The 20,218-nt window shown below is 27.8% G+C and overlaps 3 protein-coding genes across 5 annotated transcripts; all 3 read left to right on the plus strand.

Moving 5' to 3' along the window:
* Nucleotides 1-6,021: 6,021 nt before the first annotated feature.
* Nucleotides 6,022-6,846, plus strand: LOC126907245 (zinc finger BED domain-containing protein 5-like). Its single transcript, XM_050688368.1, has one exon. The coding sequence runs from the start codon at nucleotides 6,022-6,024 to the stop codon at nucleotides 6,844-6,846; it is 825 nt and encodes a 274-aa protein (XP_050544325.1).
* A 42-nt stretch (nucleotides 6,847-6,888) lies between these two features.
* Nucleotides 6,889-7,940, plus strand: LOC126907246 (zinc finger BED domain-containing protein 5-like). The gene is made up of 2 exons (XM_050688370.1): nucleotides 6,889-7,134; nucleotides 7,545-7,940. Exons 1-2 carry the CDS (start codon nucleotides 6,889-6,891, stop codon nucleotides 7,938-7,940), a joined length of 642 nt encoding a protein of 213 aa, XP_050544327.1.
* Nucleotides 7,941-12,592: 4,652 nt separating this feature from the next.
* LOC126907243 (double-strand break repair protein MRE11) lies at nucleotides 12,593-18,813 on the plus strand. Of its 3 annotated transcripts, XM_050688363.1 has the most exons (10): nucleotides 12,598-12,801; nucleotides 14,133-14,258; nucleotides 14,355-14,517; nucleotides 15,875-16,014; nucleotides 16,314-16,712; nucleotides 16,792-17,034; nucleotides 17,122-17,339; nucleotides 17,401-17,552; nucleotides 17,623-17,749; nucleotides 18,392-18,813. In XM_050688363.1, exons 3-10 carry the CDS (start codon nucleotides 14,483-14,485, stop codon nucleotides 18,635-18,637), a joined length of 1,560 nt encoding a protein of 519 aa, XP_050544320.1. In that variant the 5' UTR covers nucleotides 12,598-12,801; nucleotides 14,133-14,258; nucleotides 14,355-14,482; the 3' UTR covers nucleotides 18,638-18,813. The 3 variants fall into 3 exon arrangements, with proteins under 3 accessions (XP_050544321.1, XP_050544319.1, XP_050544320.1); XM_050688362.1 differs by lacking the exon at nucleotides 14,133-14,258 and having other exon boundaries at nucleotides 12,594-12,801; XM_050688364.1 differs by lacking the exons at nucleotides 14,133-14,258; nucleotides 17,623-17,749 and having other exon boundaries at nucleotides 12,593-12,801; nucleotides 18,392-18,523.
* Nucleotides 18,814-20,218: the final 1,405 nt, after the last annotated feature.

A 20,218-nucleotide genomic window follows, 5' to 3' on the forward strand; every position in this document is an offset into this window, starting at 1 on the left:
TCATTTTTAAAAAAGTTATGGCAATTTTAAGTAAAAAAAATTGAAAAAATATCGAAAATTAGCGATTTTTAAATTTGTAATTTTTTGGGGGATTTCCCCCGTTTACGGGGAACGAGGGAATTTTTTTCAATTTTTGAGGGTAATATCTTCGGCTAGATACGATTTGTGATCTTTTGACATATTGTTCATCAAAATCGGTCCAGCGATAGCTGAGATTCAGCGTTCACAGACACAAAAAAAAAAATTAAAAAATTAAAAAAAAACACATCATAGTAAAATTAATACCTTCTCAGCTTCGCATCGAAGCTAAAAATAAATAAATTACAAAGTAAAATTATTTACCTTTGTAGTTGAAAACTTTTATCATATCAAATCTAATTCGACAATAAATACTTTAAGAATATTAGAAATTAATGATTATAATTGTTTGTATGGAAAAAGCTTGTTAAGCTACTTTTTATTTGAATAAGGAATATTTTTTTGTTTTTTAAGGGTAATATCTTCAACTAAATACGAATTGTAATCAATTCANGTCATCTCTTACGAGAGCGCCGCGGGCCCGAGAATCCTACCTGTTACGGGAGGCGTCACGCAAGGGTCAGTTCTCGGGCCTCTGCTGTGGAATATCGCGTACGACGCGGTGTTCCGCGTTCCGCTACCACCGCACGTGCGTGTCGTTTGCTACGCGGATGACACGCTGGTGGTGGCGGAAGGCGCCTCGGCCGAGGAGGCTGGATCCCGGGCTAACTGCGCGCTCAGCGCAGTCACCGCCTGGATCCAGCAGGAAGGGAATGGACTTAGCCTCGCCCTGGACAAGACCGAAGCGGTCTTGTTCACGGGCAGGTACAAGTTCACTCCTCCACGGCTCGCCGTGCTGGGGGTGGAGATCCCGCTTAAGGACTCCATGACTTATCTGGGCCTTGTCATAGACAAACGTCTAAAGTTCGGGCCGCACATTACTCGTGCGGCCTAGCGGGCCCAGAAAGTCATGAATTGCTCGGCGGGACTCATGCCCAATCTGGGAGGGCCGAGAGAGATGCGGCGTAGACTTTTAGTCAGCGTCGTACACTCGGTTCTCCTGTACGGGTCCCCGGTTTGAGCGGATACTCTAGAGTATTCGTCCAAAAACCGTGAAGCCCTGCTCAGGGTGCAAAGGCGGGCGGCGATCCGGACAGTTTCGGCTTACCGAACGGTGTCCGGAGTGGCGGCGGGTATCCTGTCGTCATTGCCGCCCGCCGAGGAACGCGCCGCCGGGCATGAGCTCCGCCGAGAGCGAAACCGGTCCCTCGAACCCGAGGACCGGCTGGCGCTCAGGCGGATGACCATGTTCCGGTGGCGGACTCGCCTCTCGGAGGAAACGAGAGGCGAGTGGACCAGGTCCCTCATAGGACCCGATCGGCTGGACAGGTGGGTGGACCGGACTCACGGTGAGATGACTTATCGTCTCACCCAAGTGATGTCCGGCCACGGCTGCTTTAACGAGTACTTACACCGTATTCGTAAAGCAGCCGCGCCGACGTGCGACCACTGTTCGGATCGCCCGGGAGAGGCTGATAGCGCTTTGCACACCCTCTTCCGGTGCGAGGCGTGGGCCCAGGAACGGGACTCTTTGGAGTCTCGACTAGGGTCCACGTTTCGAGTCGGGTCCATGGTGGACCTGATGTTGAGGACTCGGGAGGCGTGGAGGCTCGTCCAGGCGTTCGCCGAATCCATCTTGAAAAAGAAGGAGGAAGCGGAACGCCTGAGACAGAGGCAGCCACGCCGCCCGGCACAGGAGAACCTGAGGCGCTGGTTTAGGCCGGCGCCTTAGGTATTCGTGTTTTATGTTTTTGTTTCGTGAGTTATTTGTGCCCCCTTCGCTTTAACGGGGAAGGCCACACCACGTTGTGAATCAGCTCTTGATTAATTTCGGGCTGATTCACAACGTGGTGGTGTGAGTTTAAAGACGGCGTGGGCTGCCCTGAAGTAATACCTAATGGTAGTTCCAGGGCGGTCCACAATCAAGCCGATCGGAAAAAAAAAAAAAACTGAACTTTATTCTATGTCAATTAAATTATATAATATTCATGAAAGTCAGTGTATTGCCCTTATAAGATATTTTTAAATAAAATAAAATACAAAACCCAGGATTATAACACATAAATAGCATATTTTTGAATACAATAGCCATTTGCGCATAAAAGATAGGTCGTCGGGACAAATTCTTTTTTTTAATTTTATAGTACATGACATAAGCTTTAATTTGACATATGTTTAAAGGACGCAGTATTTCCGGAACATTTTCAAAAGTTAAGTTAAATAAGTTCTATTTTTTATACAATATTTCAATTTTTGAACGCCTCCTATGTAAGAGGAAATTGTCTAATTTTAATAAGTAGTAGTAAATAGTAATTTAAGTAGTAATAAATATAATATTTGAATTTCACACTATATAATTTTATTTTTGTTAAATTTTTAAAGTACTTCATTGTTTAACAAGCCGACGTATTCGAATGATTTGTTACAAATAACGTATTTTAAAATAATTATTTTTAAAATTTAATTAAATAAATTGAAATATAAATAAAAAAATGTACAGTTGGCTTCATAAATCATTCATATTCCTACTTAAAATAAATAACAAAAGACAATTAAAAAATGGCATTACGCTATACATAGATCTCAGTACAAGTTTTGTGTGTTAGTGTTCATTAGTTTTGATTTATAAAAATTTATACTATTTATTTAAACTTTATATTGTGTTAAATATGAATTTTCTAAACTGTTTTGTATTAATCGTTATTTTAATTCCAACACTACTGTCAAATTTTGTGGAAATAATATACAAAGAAATTGAAAAAATTAAAATTCTTAATAATTTACTTGCGAATGTAGATGTATGGCATAAATTAAATGATATAAAAGTTAAACAAGGACATGGAAACAACTCTAAAATATTTACAGTTTATAATATCTTTGATAATATCGACAACAATATAAATATACAACAGAATAATACACAGCTACCTTCGTCAACAAATTTGCATGTTAATTTAAGCAATCATAAAAAAAAGGTAGAGTTAATTTTTAAATTCGTAAAATGCAAGTGTTGTGAAAATATTAGGTTCTGTAATCGATTATTTTCACACATGATATATGGTTATGAATTGATTTATGCTGAAGAAACAACAAAACAAGATAGAACAATGACCTTACAAATAAAGGATTTGCTTATAAGAAAAATCAATGACTATATAGAATTAGTACATTATCTTTGTAATAAGGCACTGTTTTTTAAAAGTTTATTTCCTGAAGGTTATAATCATGTAAGTTATACTGACGTATTTTTTTCGAAACTATCGTCCATAATAAATATGTCAATACCTGATGATGATAATTTTGCAAGTAATTTGAAAAATACATTAGATAATTCATTTATGAGTCTTAATAATTGTTCAAAATATTTATGTTCTTTTTCAAACAGTATTACTCAATTGGCTTTATTGATAAACGATTACGATGATTATAAGTTAGATAATAGAGAATATGAGGTTAGCTTTGCAGAATATATAAGTTATTACATTGACTTTCATATAAAAGAAACTTATGATTTTTTTGCACTGTTGACATTAAATATAGATATTAATAACACATAATATTAAATTATCAATTTTTAATGTTTAAAAAGCATATATGAAATTTAAAAATGACAAATCAAGTTTTTATAATAGTTGTTATTTTAAGAAAAATCGAATGATTTACGGGAGTGAACACCGTAAATTCAACACTTAAATTTGTATAATTATATTACATTCTTATATTTTAGAAAAATATAATTATTTTATTATTATTAGTTATACAAAAAATTTTTTGTAAATGTTTTTGATTATGTATATTAACCAAACACTGACAAATTTCTTGAATAGTATAAATTTTATAGTCGCACTAGATATAAACTGAAATAATAAAAACCCAGCACAGTGGGGTCGAGGCATAGTGGACACGTTGCATAGTTGNAGCAACATGGGGATCGCGGCACAGTGGGGACGTGGCATAGTAGGGTCCAGTATAGATTTAATCTGACAGTGATTAAAATCACTATCATAAGAAACGCTTCGATGCAAATCTGTAGATAGTGTTTAATTTTAAAAAATTGATGGATTATTCCAAAAGCTACATGATCTGCTATTTTCTTATTTATATCCTGATTAAGATAATGAACAAGGGATATAAATACTATTTCTCATAAAAAAATTGTGTTGATTCATACATTTTTTAAAAATTTATGGCATTATAAAGTTATAAATATAAAAAAGAATTTTTTTACAAAAATTGTATGTTTTTTATTAATTTTGATGTTTGTGTTCACCGTGAAGACAAAATAAAATAATATGTTAAAAGTAATCATTTTGAACCTACTTTTTATAAGTTTTAATAAAAAAGAAAAAAAATTATTTATTACTATAACATTTAGCTCAACTTGCAAGTTTGAAATTGACATTATTAAATAGAAAAAAATGAAATTGTTAAGATTAATATGAAATCAGGGAATTTTATAATTACTATTTACAATAAATTTATCAGAAAAGTTAGATTTTTTTACATTTTTATCGTAATAGATCACTTAAATAAAAATCATAGTAATCATTTCTAATTAACCTTTGGCGTTTAAAAAGATTCTACAATGGAAATATTCAAAATTTAATTAATTTTAATGATTATATATCTAAAAAAAACAATAAAAAAAAAGATTTACTCAATTGAGCGTATTATAAAATTTGATTATAATTGTAAAAATCCATCGTTAAATTCAGGTAAAAAAAAATCATTTTTTTTAGAAATGATTTATATAGCAACATGTTACAAAAAAAATTGGAATATTACAGACTGGTAGTATCACACACAAATAGAGTTAAAAAATAAATAAATTACAAAGTAAAATTATTTACCTTTGTAGTTGAAAACTTTTATCATATCAAATCTAATTCGACAATAAATACTTTAAGAATATTAGAAATTAATGATTATAATTGTTTGTATGGAAAAAGCTAGTTAAGCTACTTTTTATTTGAATAAGGAATATTTTTTCATTTTTTAAGGGTAATATCTTCAACTAAATACGAATTGTAATCAATTGACGTATCGTTGAAAAAAGTAGGTCTAGTGAGGGTAGGCAAAATAAAGCCACAAAAAAAACTACATAGTAAAATAATATTATCATGAATATAAATTTCTTCTCACGAGGGGAGACTATAGTGATAAGATCCTTTATATTTATTGAAATTATTGAATCTAAATGAGATAAATATCAAATGAGTCAAAAGTCACAGACGGATTTGAACCTCTTCCCTAGGCGTGAAAGATCAAAATGTTACCCATTCGGCAACTGTTCGTTGCTTTTTGTTGCTTGATAAAATTGACTATTTAAGCCAGCGGTTCCCAAACTGTGCTCCGCGGAGCCCTTGGGGCTCCGCGACTTTTTTTTGAGGGCTCCACTCGTTACACCAAAAAAATTTGATCATTTTAAAATTTATTTGTTATTTTATACAATTTAAATATTTTAAACGAAAAATTAACAATTTAATTTTTTTCAACTTTTAAATCCCATAAAATTTTTATTTTTTATTGTACTTTTTTTTCCATTTGCAATTAAAATAAGTGTAATTTATACTACAAAATGGAATGCACTTGGTTTGCTATGTTGTTTTATTAAAAATTTTATAGAAGTTTACAGCATTACAAAATTTTATTTACAACATTGGCCTCTCTATTTCTTTTAATTTTGATAACTAAGATACGCCCTTCTAGCACAAAAAAATATACATAACATTTAATAAGATAACCGTTTATCTCAATTTCTCCAAAAAGTGAGTTTGGTCCTTTTTGACCCAAGGTCTATAAATCTATAAATATCTACGCGACTAGGTCCGACGTACATTAATTATTTTGTCAGTTTATAGTGCGTATTTACGAACGACAGACGTGTTTTAAGTTTTTAACAATTATTTTATTATTTTATTTAACGGCATTATTTCTTTTAAAATGGAGCGATGGTTTAAAACGGGTTCCATTAAACCGGAGAATCAACAGCCATCAACTACTGCTAAATCAAAAGAGGAATCTGAACACTGTATTGATAAAACTACTTTAGAATCGACGATGCCTGATGTCGAGGTACAGAAAGGGAGTAAAAAACGAAAATATTGTGATTTATATTTGGACATGGGATTCACTGAGTTTGTTAATGGACGTCCTCAATGTGTAATAATATGTAACAAAGTTTTGCCTAATAGCTCAATGTTTCCCGCCAAACTTAAACGACATTTCGAAACTCATCCTGATTTCATGAATAAAACTACAGATTATTTTAAAAGAAAAAGTGATGAACTCCATTCAATTCAGAAAACATTTGTATCTCATGTAAAGACACATAATGAGAACGCACTGAAAGCATCTTACTTAGTAAGTTATGAACTGGCTCTTGCTGGAAAACCACATACCCTCGCTGAAACTCTTATAAAACCACTATTAGCGAAAGTAGTAAACTGCATGGTGGACGAAAAAACTGCAAATTTAATCTCCAGTGTACCCTTATCGAATAATACTGTGCGTAATCGAATTCAGGATTTATCACACGATGTTAAGGATACCTTAATTTCTCGTATTAGTCAAACTAAATTTTCGTTACAACTAGACGAATCTACGGACGTTGCCGGATTAGCTGTGTTAATGACGTTTGTACGGTACGAGTTATCAGGTTCTTTTCATGAAGATATTCTGTTCTGTAAACCACTTCCATCTTCAACCAGCGGAAGTGAAATTTTTTCTATGCTTGATGCCTTTTTCATTGAAAATTCAATACCATGAGACAATTGTATTGACGTGTGTACAGATGATGCAAAGGCCATGATGGGTAATATTGCTGGCGTAGTGGCAAGAATCAAGGAAGTTTCAAAAAAATGCACGAGTAGTCATTGTGTCTTGCATAGACATTCTCTAGCAACAAAAAAAGTACCAGTTGTATTAAAGCAAGTGCTAGACAACGCAGTTAAAATTATTAACTATATTAAGACACGACCTTTGCAATCTAGACTACTTAAAATATTGTGTGAAGACATGGGAGCTGTACACAAGTCATTATTATTACACACAGAAGTAAGATGGTTGTAAGATGAGGCAAGGCGTTGTCCCGCTTACTTGAACTTCGAACAGAAGTTTCTTTAATTTTGAATGACCAAAATAGTTTGCTCGAAGATTATTTGAATGACCAGGAATGGCTGATCAAATTATGTTACTTAGCAGATATTTTTTCGAAAATTAATGAATTCAGCACATCTATACAAGGAAAACAGAAAACAATATTTGATGCCAATGATAAAATTTTAGCACTTAAGAAAAAAGTAGCATTCTACATTGAAAGCGTTGATAATAAGGACCTTACATGTTTTTCATTGACCACAAACTTTTTACAAGAAAACAAATTAACAATAAATGAATCATTATTAGAAATAATTAAAGAACACCTTAATAATTTACTTCAAAATTTGAATTCATACTTTCCAAAGGATGCTCAAGAATCGATTCAAAAAAACTGCGAATGGATTATAAATCCATTTTCAGTGACATCAAAACCAGCAGCTCTTAATGCGGCAGAATATGAGGTTTTTATTGACATGGTTTCGGAGAGTCACAATCAGACGTCATTTAAAAACAAACCAATATCTGAATTTTGGGCTCAGTTAGGGGAAGATTTTTCAGTATTGAGATCAAAAGCTAAATTGCTCTTATTGCCTTTTGGTACGACGTATCTTTGTGAAATGGCTTTTTCGAGGTACACTGCTACCAAAACAAAATATCGAGCACGTTTAAATGCAGAAGACGATATGCATCTCCAATTAACTTCTGTGACACCGGACATTGACAAACTTAGTCGCAAAAAGCAGGCACACTGTTCACATTAAGACTTGAACTTCAAGAACACATGTTATGTTATAAATAAATATATATTTTTTTTCAATAAACCGTAACTAGTTGAGGCGTTGTGCGGTAAAACCGACATTCTCCACTTTGAAAAAAATTTTTATTTTTATTTTCTTATTCAATTTTCCACTACATATTGACTAGTAATACTAATTTTTATCTCATATTTACATGGAGATTGTCTGTTTTGCCACACCACGCTTCAGTTGTATTCTCATTTTGTAATTATAAGAATTTTCATTGACACAACATTTCATAAATTTTAAGTAATAAATAATATTTTCTCTTGTTCTTTTGATATTATTTTTTCTTTTATTTGTATTTATCGTTTTATATTTAATATCATATATACACGTTTCGTGTTTATTAGGCTTCATAGAATACAGGTAGATAAAACATCATGAAATATTTTTTGGGGCTCCGCGAGAAATAAATCTTTAAAAAAAGGCTCCATGGCTGAAAAAGTTTGGGAACCGCTGCTCTAAGCTAACTCAAATTTAAAAATTACTTTTTCGACTTTAAAAAAGTAAAAAAATTTTAATAAGTATAATTTCATATATCTTATGAACTTTATTCTATGTCAATGATATTATATAATATTCATAAAAGTCAGTTTATTCCCCTAATAAGATATTTTAAAATAAAATAAAATACAAAACCCAGAATTTTAATAAAAAAATAGCATATTTTTGAATACGGTAGCCTTTTGCGCATAGAAGATAGGTCGTCGGGACAAATTTTTTTTTTTCATTTAGTAGTACATAAAATAAGCTTTAATTTGATTTATGTTTAAAGGACGCAGTATATCCGGAACATTTTCAAAAATTAAGTTGAAAAAGTTAGTTTTTGTAAAAAAGTTGCTATTTTAAATCCCCCCTGTGAGCAGAATAAGTGTTAGATTTTCAAAAAAAAATGATATCAAATGAAAGGAAATTACCTAAGGTTTCAATATAAAGAAATATTATTTTGATTAGTTATTTATTGAAAAAGTTATGGCAGTTTTAAGTACAAAAAACATTCCGATAGAAGGTGATTTTTATCGTAAACATTACATTTTTTTTATAATTTCGACAGCCATTTGCACATAGAAGATAAGGTGTCGGGACAAATTTTTTTTTTTCATTTTATAGTACATAAAAAAAACTTTAATTTGATATATGTTTAAAGGACGCAGTATTTCCGGAACATTTTCAAAAGTTTAGTTGAAAAAGTTCTATTTTTTATACAATGTTTCAAAGTTTGAACCCCCCCTATATAAGGGGAAATTGTCTAATTTTAATAAAAAGTATGTCAAATGGAAGATGTACTTATAATGTATTTAGAAAAAAAAAAATTGTGCTGATACATGCATTTTTCGAAAAGTTATAGCATTTTTAAGTTGAAAATTAAAAATTGAAAATCGAAAATTTTAACACAAAAATAGTGTTTTTTTAACTACGGCAACTGTTTACATGCAGAAGATAAAGTGTCGGGACAAATTTTTTTTTTTCATTTTATAGTACATAAAATAAGCTTTAATTTGATATATGTTTAAAGGACGCAGTATTTCCGGAACATTTTCAAAAATTAAGTTGAAAAAGTTAGTTTTTGTAAAAAAGTTGCGATTTTAAATCCCCCCTATGAGCAGGCTAAATGTTAAATTTTCAAAAAAATTATATCAAATGAAAGAAAATTATCTAAGGTTTTAGTTTAAAACAAAATTATGTTGATTTGTTGATTTTTGAAAAAGTTATGGAAGTTTTAAGAAAAAAAAGTGAAAAAAATGACAAAATTTACCGATTTTTAAATTTGTAATTTTTTTGGATATTTCCCCCATTTTCGGGAAACGAGGGAATTTTTTTCAATTTTTAAGGGTAATGTCTCTAACTAGATACGATTTGTGATTTTTTGACGTATTTTTGAAAGAGATCGGTCCAGTGAGAGCTGAGAAAAAGTAGTGACAGACACAAAAAAAAAAAAAATAAATAAATAAACACATCATGGTAAAATTAATACCTTCTCAGCTTAGCATCGAAGCTAAAAGGATAAAAGTACATAATCTGAATTCACAAAAAAACAATAAATTGATCGCAACTGGGCACTTTTATTTCCTTGTAATTAAGAGTCGCGCTTATTGGCAATATATAAAATAGAAATAATTTTCTTAGTACAATATTTAACAATACAGGAATATTGATAGAAATGAAAAAACACACTTTCTAGGAACGAATAATAATGTACCAATTTAATATAATTAACTATATATATATATATATTAAAACTATAATTATAGATTACAGATTAAACAATTAAAAAATGTGTGCACTTCTCAGTTTACTCGTAATAAAATAACTGTAGTCTTAAAATTCTCCATTAATTAAAAAAAGACTTGTTTAGAAAAAACTAAATTTTTCATTAACTTTTTAATCGCAATTGTACTTGTTGTGATATAGAAAAAGACTTAGATTATGACCGCTGAAATTGTTATTTTGGTAAATGAATTATAATCTCAGTAATATATATTGTTAGCTTTTTATACCTTATCAAAGGAGACCTTAATCCTATTATTTTTATAACTTAATTTTTATTTACAAACGGATGTGTAGTTGTCTTGATTTTTTGGTCGAGACAAAACTATGCAACTTTTATTTATTAAATTTACTTAAAAAAACGGTAGCACAGTGGGGTCGCGGCATAGTGGAGACATTGCATAGTAGAGTCCAGTATAGATTTAATCTGACAGTGATTAAAATCACTATCATAAGAAACGCTTCGATGCAAATCTGTAGATAGTGTTTCATTTTAATAATTAATGGATAATTGCAAAAGCAACATCAACTTCTATTAAAATAAAATACAAAACCCATAATTATCATACAAAAATAGTATATTTTTCAATATGGTAGCCATTTGCGTATAGAAGATAGATCGTCGGGACAAATTTTTTTTTTTCATTTTATAGTACATAAAATAAGCTTTAATTTTATATATGTTTAAAGGACGCAGTATTTCCGGAACATTTTCAAAAATTAAGTTGAAAAAGTTATTTTTTGTAAAAAAGTTACTATTTTAAATCCTCCCAGTGAGCAGAATAAGTGTTAGATTTTCAAAAAAAATTATATCAAATGAAAGGGAAATATCTAAGGTTTCAATACAAAAAAATATTATTTTTATTTGTTCATTTTTGAAAAAGTTATGGCAGTTTTAAGTACAAAAAACATCCCGATAAAATGTAATTTTTATCGCAAACATTACATTTTTTTTTAAATTTTCGACAGCCATTTGCACATAGAAGATAAGATGTCGGGACAAATTTTTTTTTTTCATTTGATAGTATATAACATAACCTTTGATTTGATATATGTTTAAAGGACGCAGTATTTCCGGAACATTTTCAAAAGTTCAGTTGAAAAAGATCTATGTTTTTTACAATATTTTAAGTTTTGAACGCCCCCTATATAAGGGGAAATTGTCCAATTTTAATAAAAAGTATGTCAAATGAAAGATGTACTTATAATGTATTTAGAAAAAAAAAATTTGTGCTGATATATACATTTTTCAAAAAGTTATAGCATTTTTAAGTTGAAAATTTAAAATCGAAAATCGAAAATTTTAACACAAAAATAGTGTTTTTTTAACTACGGCAGCCGTTTAAATGTAGAAAAAAAAGTGTCGGGACAAATTTTTTTTTTTCATTTTGTAGTACATAAAATAAGCTTTAATTTGATATATGTTTAAAGGACGCAGTCTTTCCGGAACATTTTCAAAAATTAAGTTGAAAAAATTAATTTTTGTAAAAAAGTTGCCATTTTAAATCCCCCCCAATGAGCAGGTTAAGTGATAGATTTTCAAAAAAATGATATCAAATGAAAGGTAAATATCTAAGGTTTTAGTATAAAAAAAAATTATGTTGATTTGTTGATTTTTCAAAAAGTTATGGAAGTTTTAAGAAAAAAAAGTGAAAAAATTTCGAAAATTAGCGATTTTTAAATTTGTAATTTTTTTGGATATTTCCCCCATTTGCGGGGAACGAGGGAATTTTTTTCAATTTTTAAGGGTAATGTCTTCAACTAGATACGATTTGTGATCTTTTGACGTATTTTTGAAAGAAATAGGTCCAGTGAGAGCTGAGAAAAAGTGGCAACAGACATCATAGTAAAATTAATACCTTCTCAGCTTAGCATCGAAGCTAAAAGTTTTAAACTTATGTACGTTTGTCGATTGAAATTGCATACTAATTAAAGCAATTATTGTAACTGGGTGTTCTATCGTAATGCACCTTGCCTGAATAGGATCTAAATATTTAAGTAAATACACAAATAATATACATTATAGTAAAACACCTTAGCTATGCGCAGATGTTTTTAAAATATGATTTTCAGGCTATTAGAATTTGTTATCTCCATTAAACTATTTTTGTCCACTATAATGGACTGATACCCTGGGACACTAAAAGGAAACGGTTCATAAAATTTTGTTATGAATATTTCCCATAAAAAATATTTTTTGAATAATTTTAATATGATAATTGTTATCTATAACATAGATAAGATAAAGCTCTATCTTACCCAGATAATACCAAAAAAGATATTTTATATCACAGAACAGATAACATCATATCTAATCAATGCTTATACCAACCACATATCCAAGGTGTATAAATCCACTTTCACGCAACGTTCAGATGATAACATACCGTATACTTTATCAAATAATAAATTCGTTATTAAACTCTTTTCAAAATAATTAGGTAGTTTACAGTAAATTTGCCAAAAATGAATTCGTCCTCAATAGAAGAGAACTTTCGTATACTTGTTGCTACTGATATTCATCTTGGGTTTATGGAAAAAGATTTAACAAGAGGTGCCTTTTATACTTTAATATTTTTTTTATTTCAAATTTAACATTTTATTATGCTTTCCCATATATTCCTCAATAATAATAGTAATGAATTTCTACTTCTAAAACTAGTTATTTTATTCCCTGTCTAAAAACAAAACATATGTATTTTTAAGTATTATTATTATAATAATAGATCTAGTTTTCCACTTGTAGAATATTAGATATTTATACTTCATTAGTCAATTCCTTTCATAATTTATACAGAATGATTATTTTAATATGAAAAAAAAATTTATTTCATCTTTTACGACTTATAATGGTGTCAACATTATTTAAAAAGTTGTTATTGGCTAATTATATTTTTAACTAGAAAATTTTTTATTTTATAAGTTAGTTAAATATACCTGTTGCCTTAAAAAAAAAATAAAGTTGTTGCTCTTTTAACATATAACTAATGAATTAAAAAAACATTTAATAGTCAATAAATCAAAAATTTTAAAAAATACCAAAAATAATTTTCTTTGAAAATTATTATTTTAAGAGTTTATAGGATACTTTTTATTATTTGTGTCTCATAAGAAAAAGTAAAAATATTTTCAAAATTTAAAAATAGTCACTTTTTAGCTCTTTTCTTAAAAAAAAATGTAATGGATTGATAACAATTTTAGGCTATGTACTTATTGAGTTACTAGTATTTTAATACATAGAGTGAGATATGTAATACGGGTAGGTACATCTTATTTTGGTATATATTTTTAATGAACATTCTGCCCATCTGTATCAAGACGCTTGTAACTTATCGTTATCCTGTAGCTTATGTTTTTATCAACCCATCTAGAGTTTTTGTAAGAAAAACGCTATTTTAAACTTTTGATAAAATAAAAAAATGTCATCATGTCAAAATAAAAAAAGAATCTATATACATTATTAAACAAAAAAGTAATACAAAATATTTATTGGATCAATAGTTATTAATAATGTCAAAACTTGGTGGGCATTATATTGTGGTTGTATATTGTGTTATTGTATATTTCTTTCAACAAAATAAATACTTGAAATATTAACACACATTTTCAATATTTTTTTATTGGGAAAATGTAATTTTAAACATCTATTTTCATTTTTCACTATATAAAATTTTGTCTTTTACCTCTTGTTTCATTTTGAAAGAAAAATGGTATGATTTTTTGTTACAAAAACTATAACATTTAAATATAAAAAATAAAACTAATTCATCTATATATTATTTAAACAAATATATAAACATTTCAGTAGTTATTAGCAATGACTAAGCGAAGATTCTAAGTTTCAACAATTTAATGAATTAAAATTTTGGAATTTATGAATTGCAGATTAGATTAATTTAATTTTGAAAAGTGGTTATTTATAACTGTCATTAGCACTAATTATGTAATATTACGGAGTAAATAATCATAAAACTGTATATTTGGGTGGATTTCAACAAAAAATATAATTAAGTAATGCATTTTATTTATTTCAGAGATATTTAAAAATTTTTACAATTTTCAACTTCCAGAATTTAACAACTCTGAATTGTTGTTTATATTTTTTAGCTGATGATTCTTTCAACTCTTTTGAAGAAGTTTTACAGCTAGCTGTCAAACATCAAGTGGACTTTCTATTATTAGCTGGTGATTTATTCCATGTTAATCAGCCATCAACAGCAAGTTTAGAGAGATGTATGTCACTTTTACGAACTTACTGTCTTGGTGATAAGTATGTTATTTAATCAGTAGTAATATTTTATAAAAATGAATGCTTATCATATTTCATTTTTTTAAATATGGGGGATTTTTAATAGAGCTTATAGTTTACAATTATGAATGAATTATAAATGAACTAAACTTTGAAAATTTGTATAATGATTGTGTTATTAGAAAAATTACTTGTAATTATCCAAAATTACCATTCTGTAATAAATGTTGATTTTAAAAAAGTCATTTTTGTATGAACATTTTTTCTAGAATTTTACAAAATTAAATTTGATTTAGTGTAGAAACTTTTTGTATATAATATGAAGTATAATAAATAATTACATGGAATATATTGTACATAATTTTTGAACTAATGATGAATACAGTTAATAACTTGTATTATTATTTTTCATGGCTTAACTATATTTAAAACAAACATCATATAATCTTATAAGTTTAAAAATGTTATTTGTTAAAGATAAATATTTAAAAAAAACCCAGCACAGTGGGGTCGCGGCATAGTGGGGATGTTGCATAGTTGGGTCCAGTATAGATGATATCTGACAGTGATTATAATCACTATCATAAAAAACGCTTCGATGCAAATCTGTAGATAGTGTTTAATTTTAAAAAAAAAAATTTGTTAAAATAGCATTTTTTTGAATACGGTAGCCATTTGCGCATAGAAGATTGGTTGTCGGGACAAATTTTTTTTTTATTTTATAGCACATAAAATAAGCTTTAATTTGATATATGTTTAAAGGATGCAGTATTTCTGTAACATTTGCAAAAATTAAGTTGAAAAAGTTATTTTTTGTGAAAAAGTTACTATTTTAAATTCCCCCAGTGAGCAGAATAAATGTTAGATTTTCAAAAAAAATTATATCAAATGCATGGGAAATATCTAAGGTTTTAATATAAAAAAAATTATGTTGATTTGTTGATTTTTGAAAAAGTTATGGAAGTTTTAAGAAAAAAAAGTGAAAAAAATGACAAAATTTACCGATTTTTAAATTTGTAATTTTTTTGGATATTTCCCCCATTTTCGGGGAACGAGGGAATTTTTTTCAATTTTTAAGGGTAATGTCTTCAACTAGATACGATTTGTGATCTTTTGACGTATTTTTGAAAGAAATCGGTCCAGTGAGAGCTGAGAAAAAGTGGCAACAGACATTAAAAAAAAAAAACAAAACACATCTTAGTAAAATTAATACCTTCTCAGCTTCGCATCGAAGCTAAAAAGTATTTATATGATTAATTATATAAAATTTTAGTAAAATTTTCAAAATTGAAACTTATTATATTTACTGAAAAAATGAATGATTTAATAATTTATAAAAGTATCTGTATTGGTTATATAAAATTCAATTTTTTTTTAGGCCTGTTAACATAGAATTTTTAAGTGATCAAGCAGAAGTATTTAAACATTGCAATAATCCAATTGTTAATTTTGAAGATCCAAATTTAAATATTTCTATTCCAGTTTTTTCAATTCATGGAAATCATGATGATCCATGTGGTTAGTTTATTTTTGCCATAATACCGTTTTTAAAGTATAGAACAGATTAAAATAATAATTTAAATTTTTAAGTATTTTTTTTATTTAAATATCATTACTTTAAGACAAACCGATTGTTACCAATTTATTAATTTTATCAAGTTTGAATTTATAAAATTAGTAATGGTAAAAAAATATACAACTTAATTTAGTTGATGGAAAGGCATAGATAATTAAAAATTAATTATTTAGTTTATAATGTTAAAAGTGAGTAATGATTATTATTATATTTGTATTTTAAATTAGTAATTTATTTTTAGGACACAGAGAAATTTCTTGTATGGATTTATTGAGTTCAATGGGATTAATAAACTATTTTGGAAAGCAAACAAATCTCCAAAATATTGATATAACTCCGATTTTATTAAAAAAAGGATCTAACAGAATTGGGCTTTATGGTTTAAGTCATATTAGAGATGAACGATTAGAAAGATTATTTCGAGATAGAAAAGTTCGTATGTTTCGACCTCAAGAAGATACAGATCAATGGTTCAATATATTTGTATGTCATCAAAATAGAGTAAAACGTCCTGGAACAAAATATCTACCCGAAGAAGTTATTCCAGATTTTATAAATTTAACCATTTGGGGACATGAACACGAGAGTTTAATTAATCCTGTACCTAATCATTCAAATAAAGGATATATTTGTCAACCAGGTAAATTTTGATTTTCACTTTAAATCAGTTGCTTATTATTTTTATATATTGTAAAGTTAATAAACATTTAATTTTAAAGGGAGTACTGTTGCAACATCAATGTGTGAAGGGGAGGCAGGGAGTAAATGTGTTGGGCTTCTTACTATTAAAGATAAATCATTCAAAATGGAAGAGTTGGAATTAAAGAGTATTAGACAAATGCATTTTGAAACAATAAAATTATCTGAGTGTGAAAATATATTGGCAAATTCTGAACAGGTTCAAAGTTATATTGAAGAAAAAATTGAATTAATACTTGCAAGTTTAAGGAATAAACATAGTGGTAATCAACTTTTTACTGTATCTTATAAGAAGCAATAATAATGAAATAAAATAATAAAAATAGTTAACATTAAAAAATTCTCTTTAGGTCATCCAAAACAACCATTAATACCATTAATTCGTTTGAGAGTATTTTATGATAATAATTTGCAATTTTTTAATACTCATCGATTTGGCTTGAAATATCATGATCGTGTTGCAAATGCTAATGATATGATCATGTTAAAAATGGAGAAAAAAAATTATGAAAAGAAATTGAGTTGTATTGATGGTGAAACATTGGAAGAAATTGTAGACAATCAAGAAGTATTAATATCTATAAATTGATATGTATGTACACTTAGACTAATTAATTTTTAAACTTTAGTTAGAAAATATTGAACAAATAATTGAAGCATATTTTCAAGAAAAAACAAATGATAATAAACAATTAGAATTATTATCAATTAAAGGAATGGCTGAAGGAGTTACTAGATTTGTTAACAATCAGAGTTCTGAAAGTATAAAAAAAGTCATTGAGTTAGTATTAAACTGTAAAAATAAATAAAAAAAACTATTTAAATATTAAATTTTATTGAATTTATATAAGTTATCAAATGAAAAAAGTGAAAAATTATGTTATTAATCAAGAAGATTTAAGTGAAAATAATATAACCAACTATATAGATCAATTTCGCATAAGCCGTACACAAAAATTAAATGAAGAAATTCAAGAAGTAACAATTTATTTATTAATTGTTTAAGAGAAATAATTCTTAGTTTTATGTTCAATTTCTATAGACATTTCAAAAAATTGACATTTTACAAAAAGAAATTTTCAAAAATATTTTTATTATGTATTGAGAATTACTATGAGCTTATTTATAGGGAAGGTCTGTTTTTGCTCATTAAAATTGTGAATTTGTATTAGACACCATTAAAATTAAAAAACTTTTTTCTGAAAAAATGATTTAATTGACAACAGCTTACGAAAAAATAACTAAAAATTGAATAAGCTTTGTAAATAAATAAATTTTTAGATAAAACTTATAATTTTAACTTTCTTAATTTTTATGAAAATTAATAGGGATTATATATGCATTTATACATTATATTATAGTAATTCTGAAAATAATTATATGCAAATTAACATATTTTTAGTTGAGTTCAAAATTAAGCAATGTATTTAACTTGTAGCATATCAATAGAGGAGCTCTTAAGTCAAATTTTTTTTGATAAAATTGCATAACTCTAGACAATCAAAAAAAGTTTAAAACATGAACAAGACAAAAAAATTTCTTTGAGTTCTTTGATAATTGCATTTACAGTAAACTACAGCTTTGCTAAAATATTATTTACCTTGTTATTTTTTTAAATAGCTAAGTAATGAGTTGAACTCTGAAATGAATTATTCACCGAAGACAAATTTATCAATAGATCTAAGAAATGAATCTAGTAACGAGTCTGTTGATTCTGATGATCCACAAGTTTCTTATTCTACCAATACTCCTAGTTCTTCTAGAGCGCGTGGACGAGGTAATCGTGGTAGTAGAGGATCTCGAGGGTCTAGAGGTAATAGCAGGGGAAGAACAAGAGGACAAACTTCTCTAAAGTCTTTTCTTTGATTAATTCATTTTTTATTAATTACTATTAATTTTTATTTTAAAATTTATTAAGTGTTATATGATTTTTCAAAAAAATACTTGATAATTTATTATTTTTTACTTAATTTTCATGTTTTTAAGTTAATTATAATTTTTTTTTTGATCTGTTTTGGTTAAATATAATATTTTTTTATTGTTGTTGTATTTTTCTTTATTAAAAAATAAAGAAACTACGGTATTGGGTTTAAATTTTAAATAATGAGCTTTGAAGTATAAAACAATGATTATATTCACAAATAAATATAAATTAGTGGATCATTGACTTTTTTTAAACTTTTTATATAATTAATGAAAAGAAAATTTTTTTTTGATAATTTTTCATCTTAATTTATGAAAGTGTTCCGGAAATACTGACACTTTTATATATATCTTAAAATAAAGCTTATATCATGTACTGTAGACTCCTTTCGTGAGAAAAAATTTCTTATTCATATTAAAATAATTTTACTATGTATTTTTTTTGTGGCTCTCATTTATATTCTCAGCTCTCACTTTACCAATTTTTTTTAACGATACGTCAATTGATCACAACTATAATCTAGTTAAAGATATTACCCTCAAATACTAAAAAAAAATCCACTTTATTAAATTAAAATTGCTAAATCAACTTACTCCATATAGACAATTAAAATCATTTATTTTTAAAGTATTTATTGTCAAATTAAGATATGATAATAGATTTCAACTACAAGTTTAAATAATTTTTTTTGTAATTCATTAATTTTTTCATACATTAATGAATCGCACTACTCCTTTCGTCTTGTAATAAAAATGCTAATATTTTTTAAATTATTGGTTTAGATATTGATTAGACATTTTTTTGGAAAGTTTAATCAATTGATTAGACATATAACTTTCCATTAAAAAACATAATTTAATGACATTTTAAAGGAGAAAGATGGGTGACCAAATGATTTTTTAGAAAATATAGGACCTAAGATATTATTAACACCGGAAAAGAACAAATTATATTATGTTTTATATTTTTAAAGATATTGTAGTGAGTCATAGTCAAATAATCAATCTGTTACGCTAAAAAATATAACGAATAGTCGGTTGAATATATCGACCAATAGAAATTGTTATGTTGTAATAGATTTTGCTTTTAGACATTCAATTAATGTATGAAGCTGACACTATAAGTATCTTAATTGGATAACGTTTCAATGATGACTCCCCAGAAATGCCGATGAAAATAAAACTTTTACAAATTACTCTTTTACCTTTCATCCGATAAATGAAAAAAATAAACACTTAACAGTTCTAAGTTAATAAAGTGAAGTTAAAATGTTTCGAAGAAAGTTTAAAGATAATTATTATTTATTTAAGCAGCTTAATTTGTAATGATATTGAAAATTCAAAACTTTACTATAAAAGTTTTATTTTCACAACACGTTTTTTTCTCTTTTGGTTTATGCTCTTTTCTTGAATCAATTAAATGAAGAGTTATGTGGCTGTACATTTTTCGAACGGAATTTTATGCATTTCGTTGTACCACGTAATTTTGCTTTTAACGATAAAATTAGAATTTCTAAAGACGCT

The sequence above is a fragment of the Daktulosphaira vitifoliae genome, unplaced genomic scaffold (genome assembly GCF_025091365.1).
Source record: "Daktulosphaira vitifoliae isolate Bord-2020 unplaced genomic scaffold, ASM2509136v1 Scaffold_5, whole genome shotgun sequence".
In the NCBI taxonomy this organism is placed as follows: Eukaryota; Metazoa; Arthropoda; class Insecta; order Hemiptera; family Phylloxeridae; genus Daktulosphaira; species Daktulosphaira vitifoliae.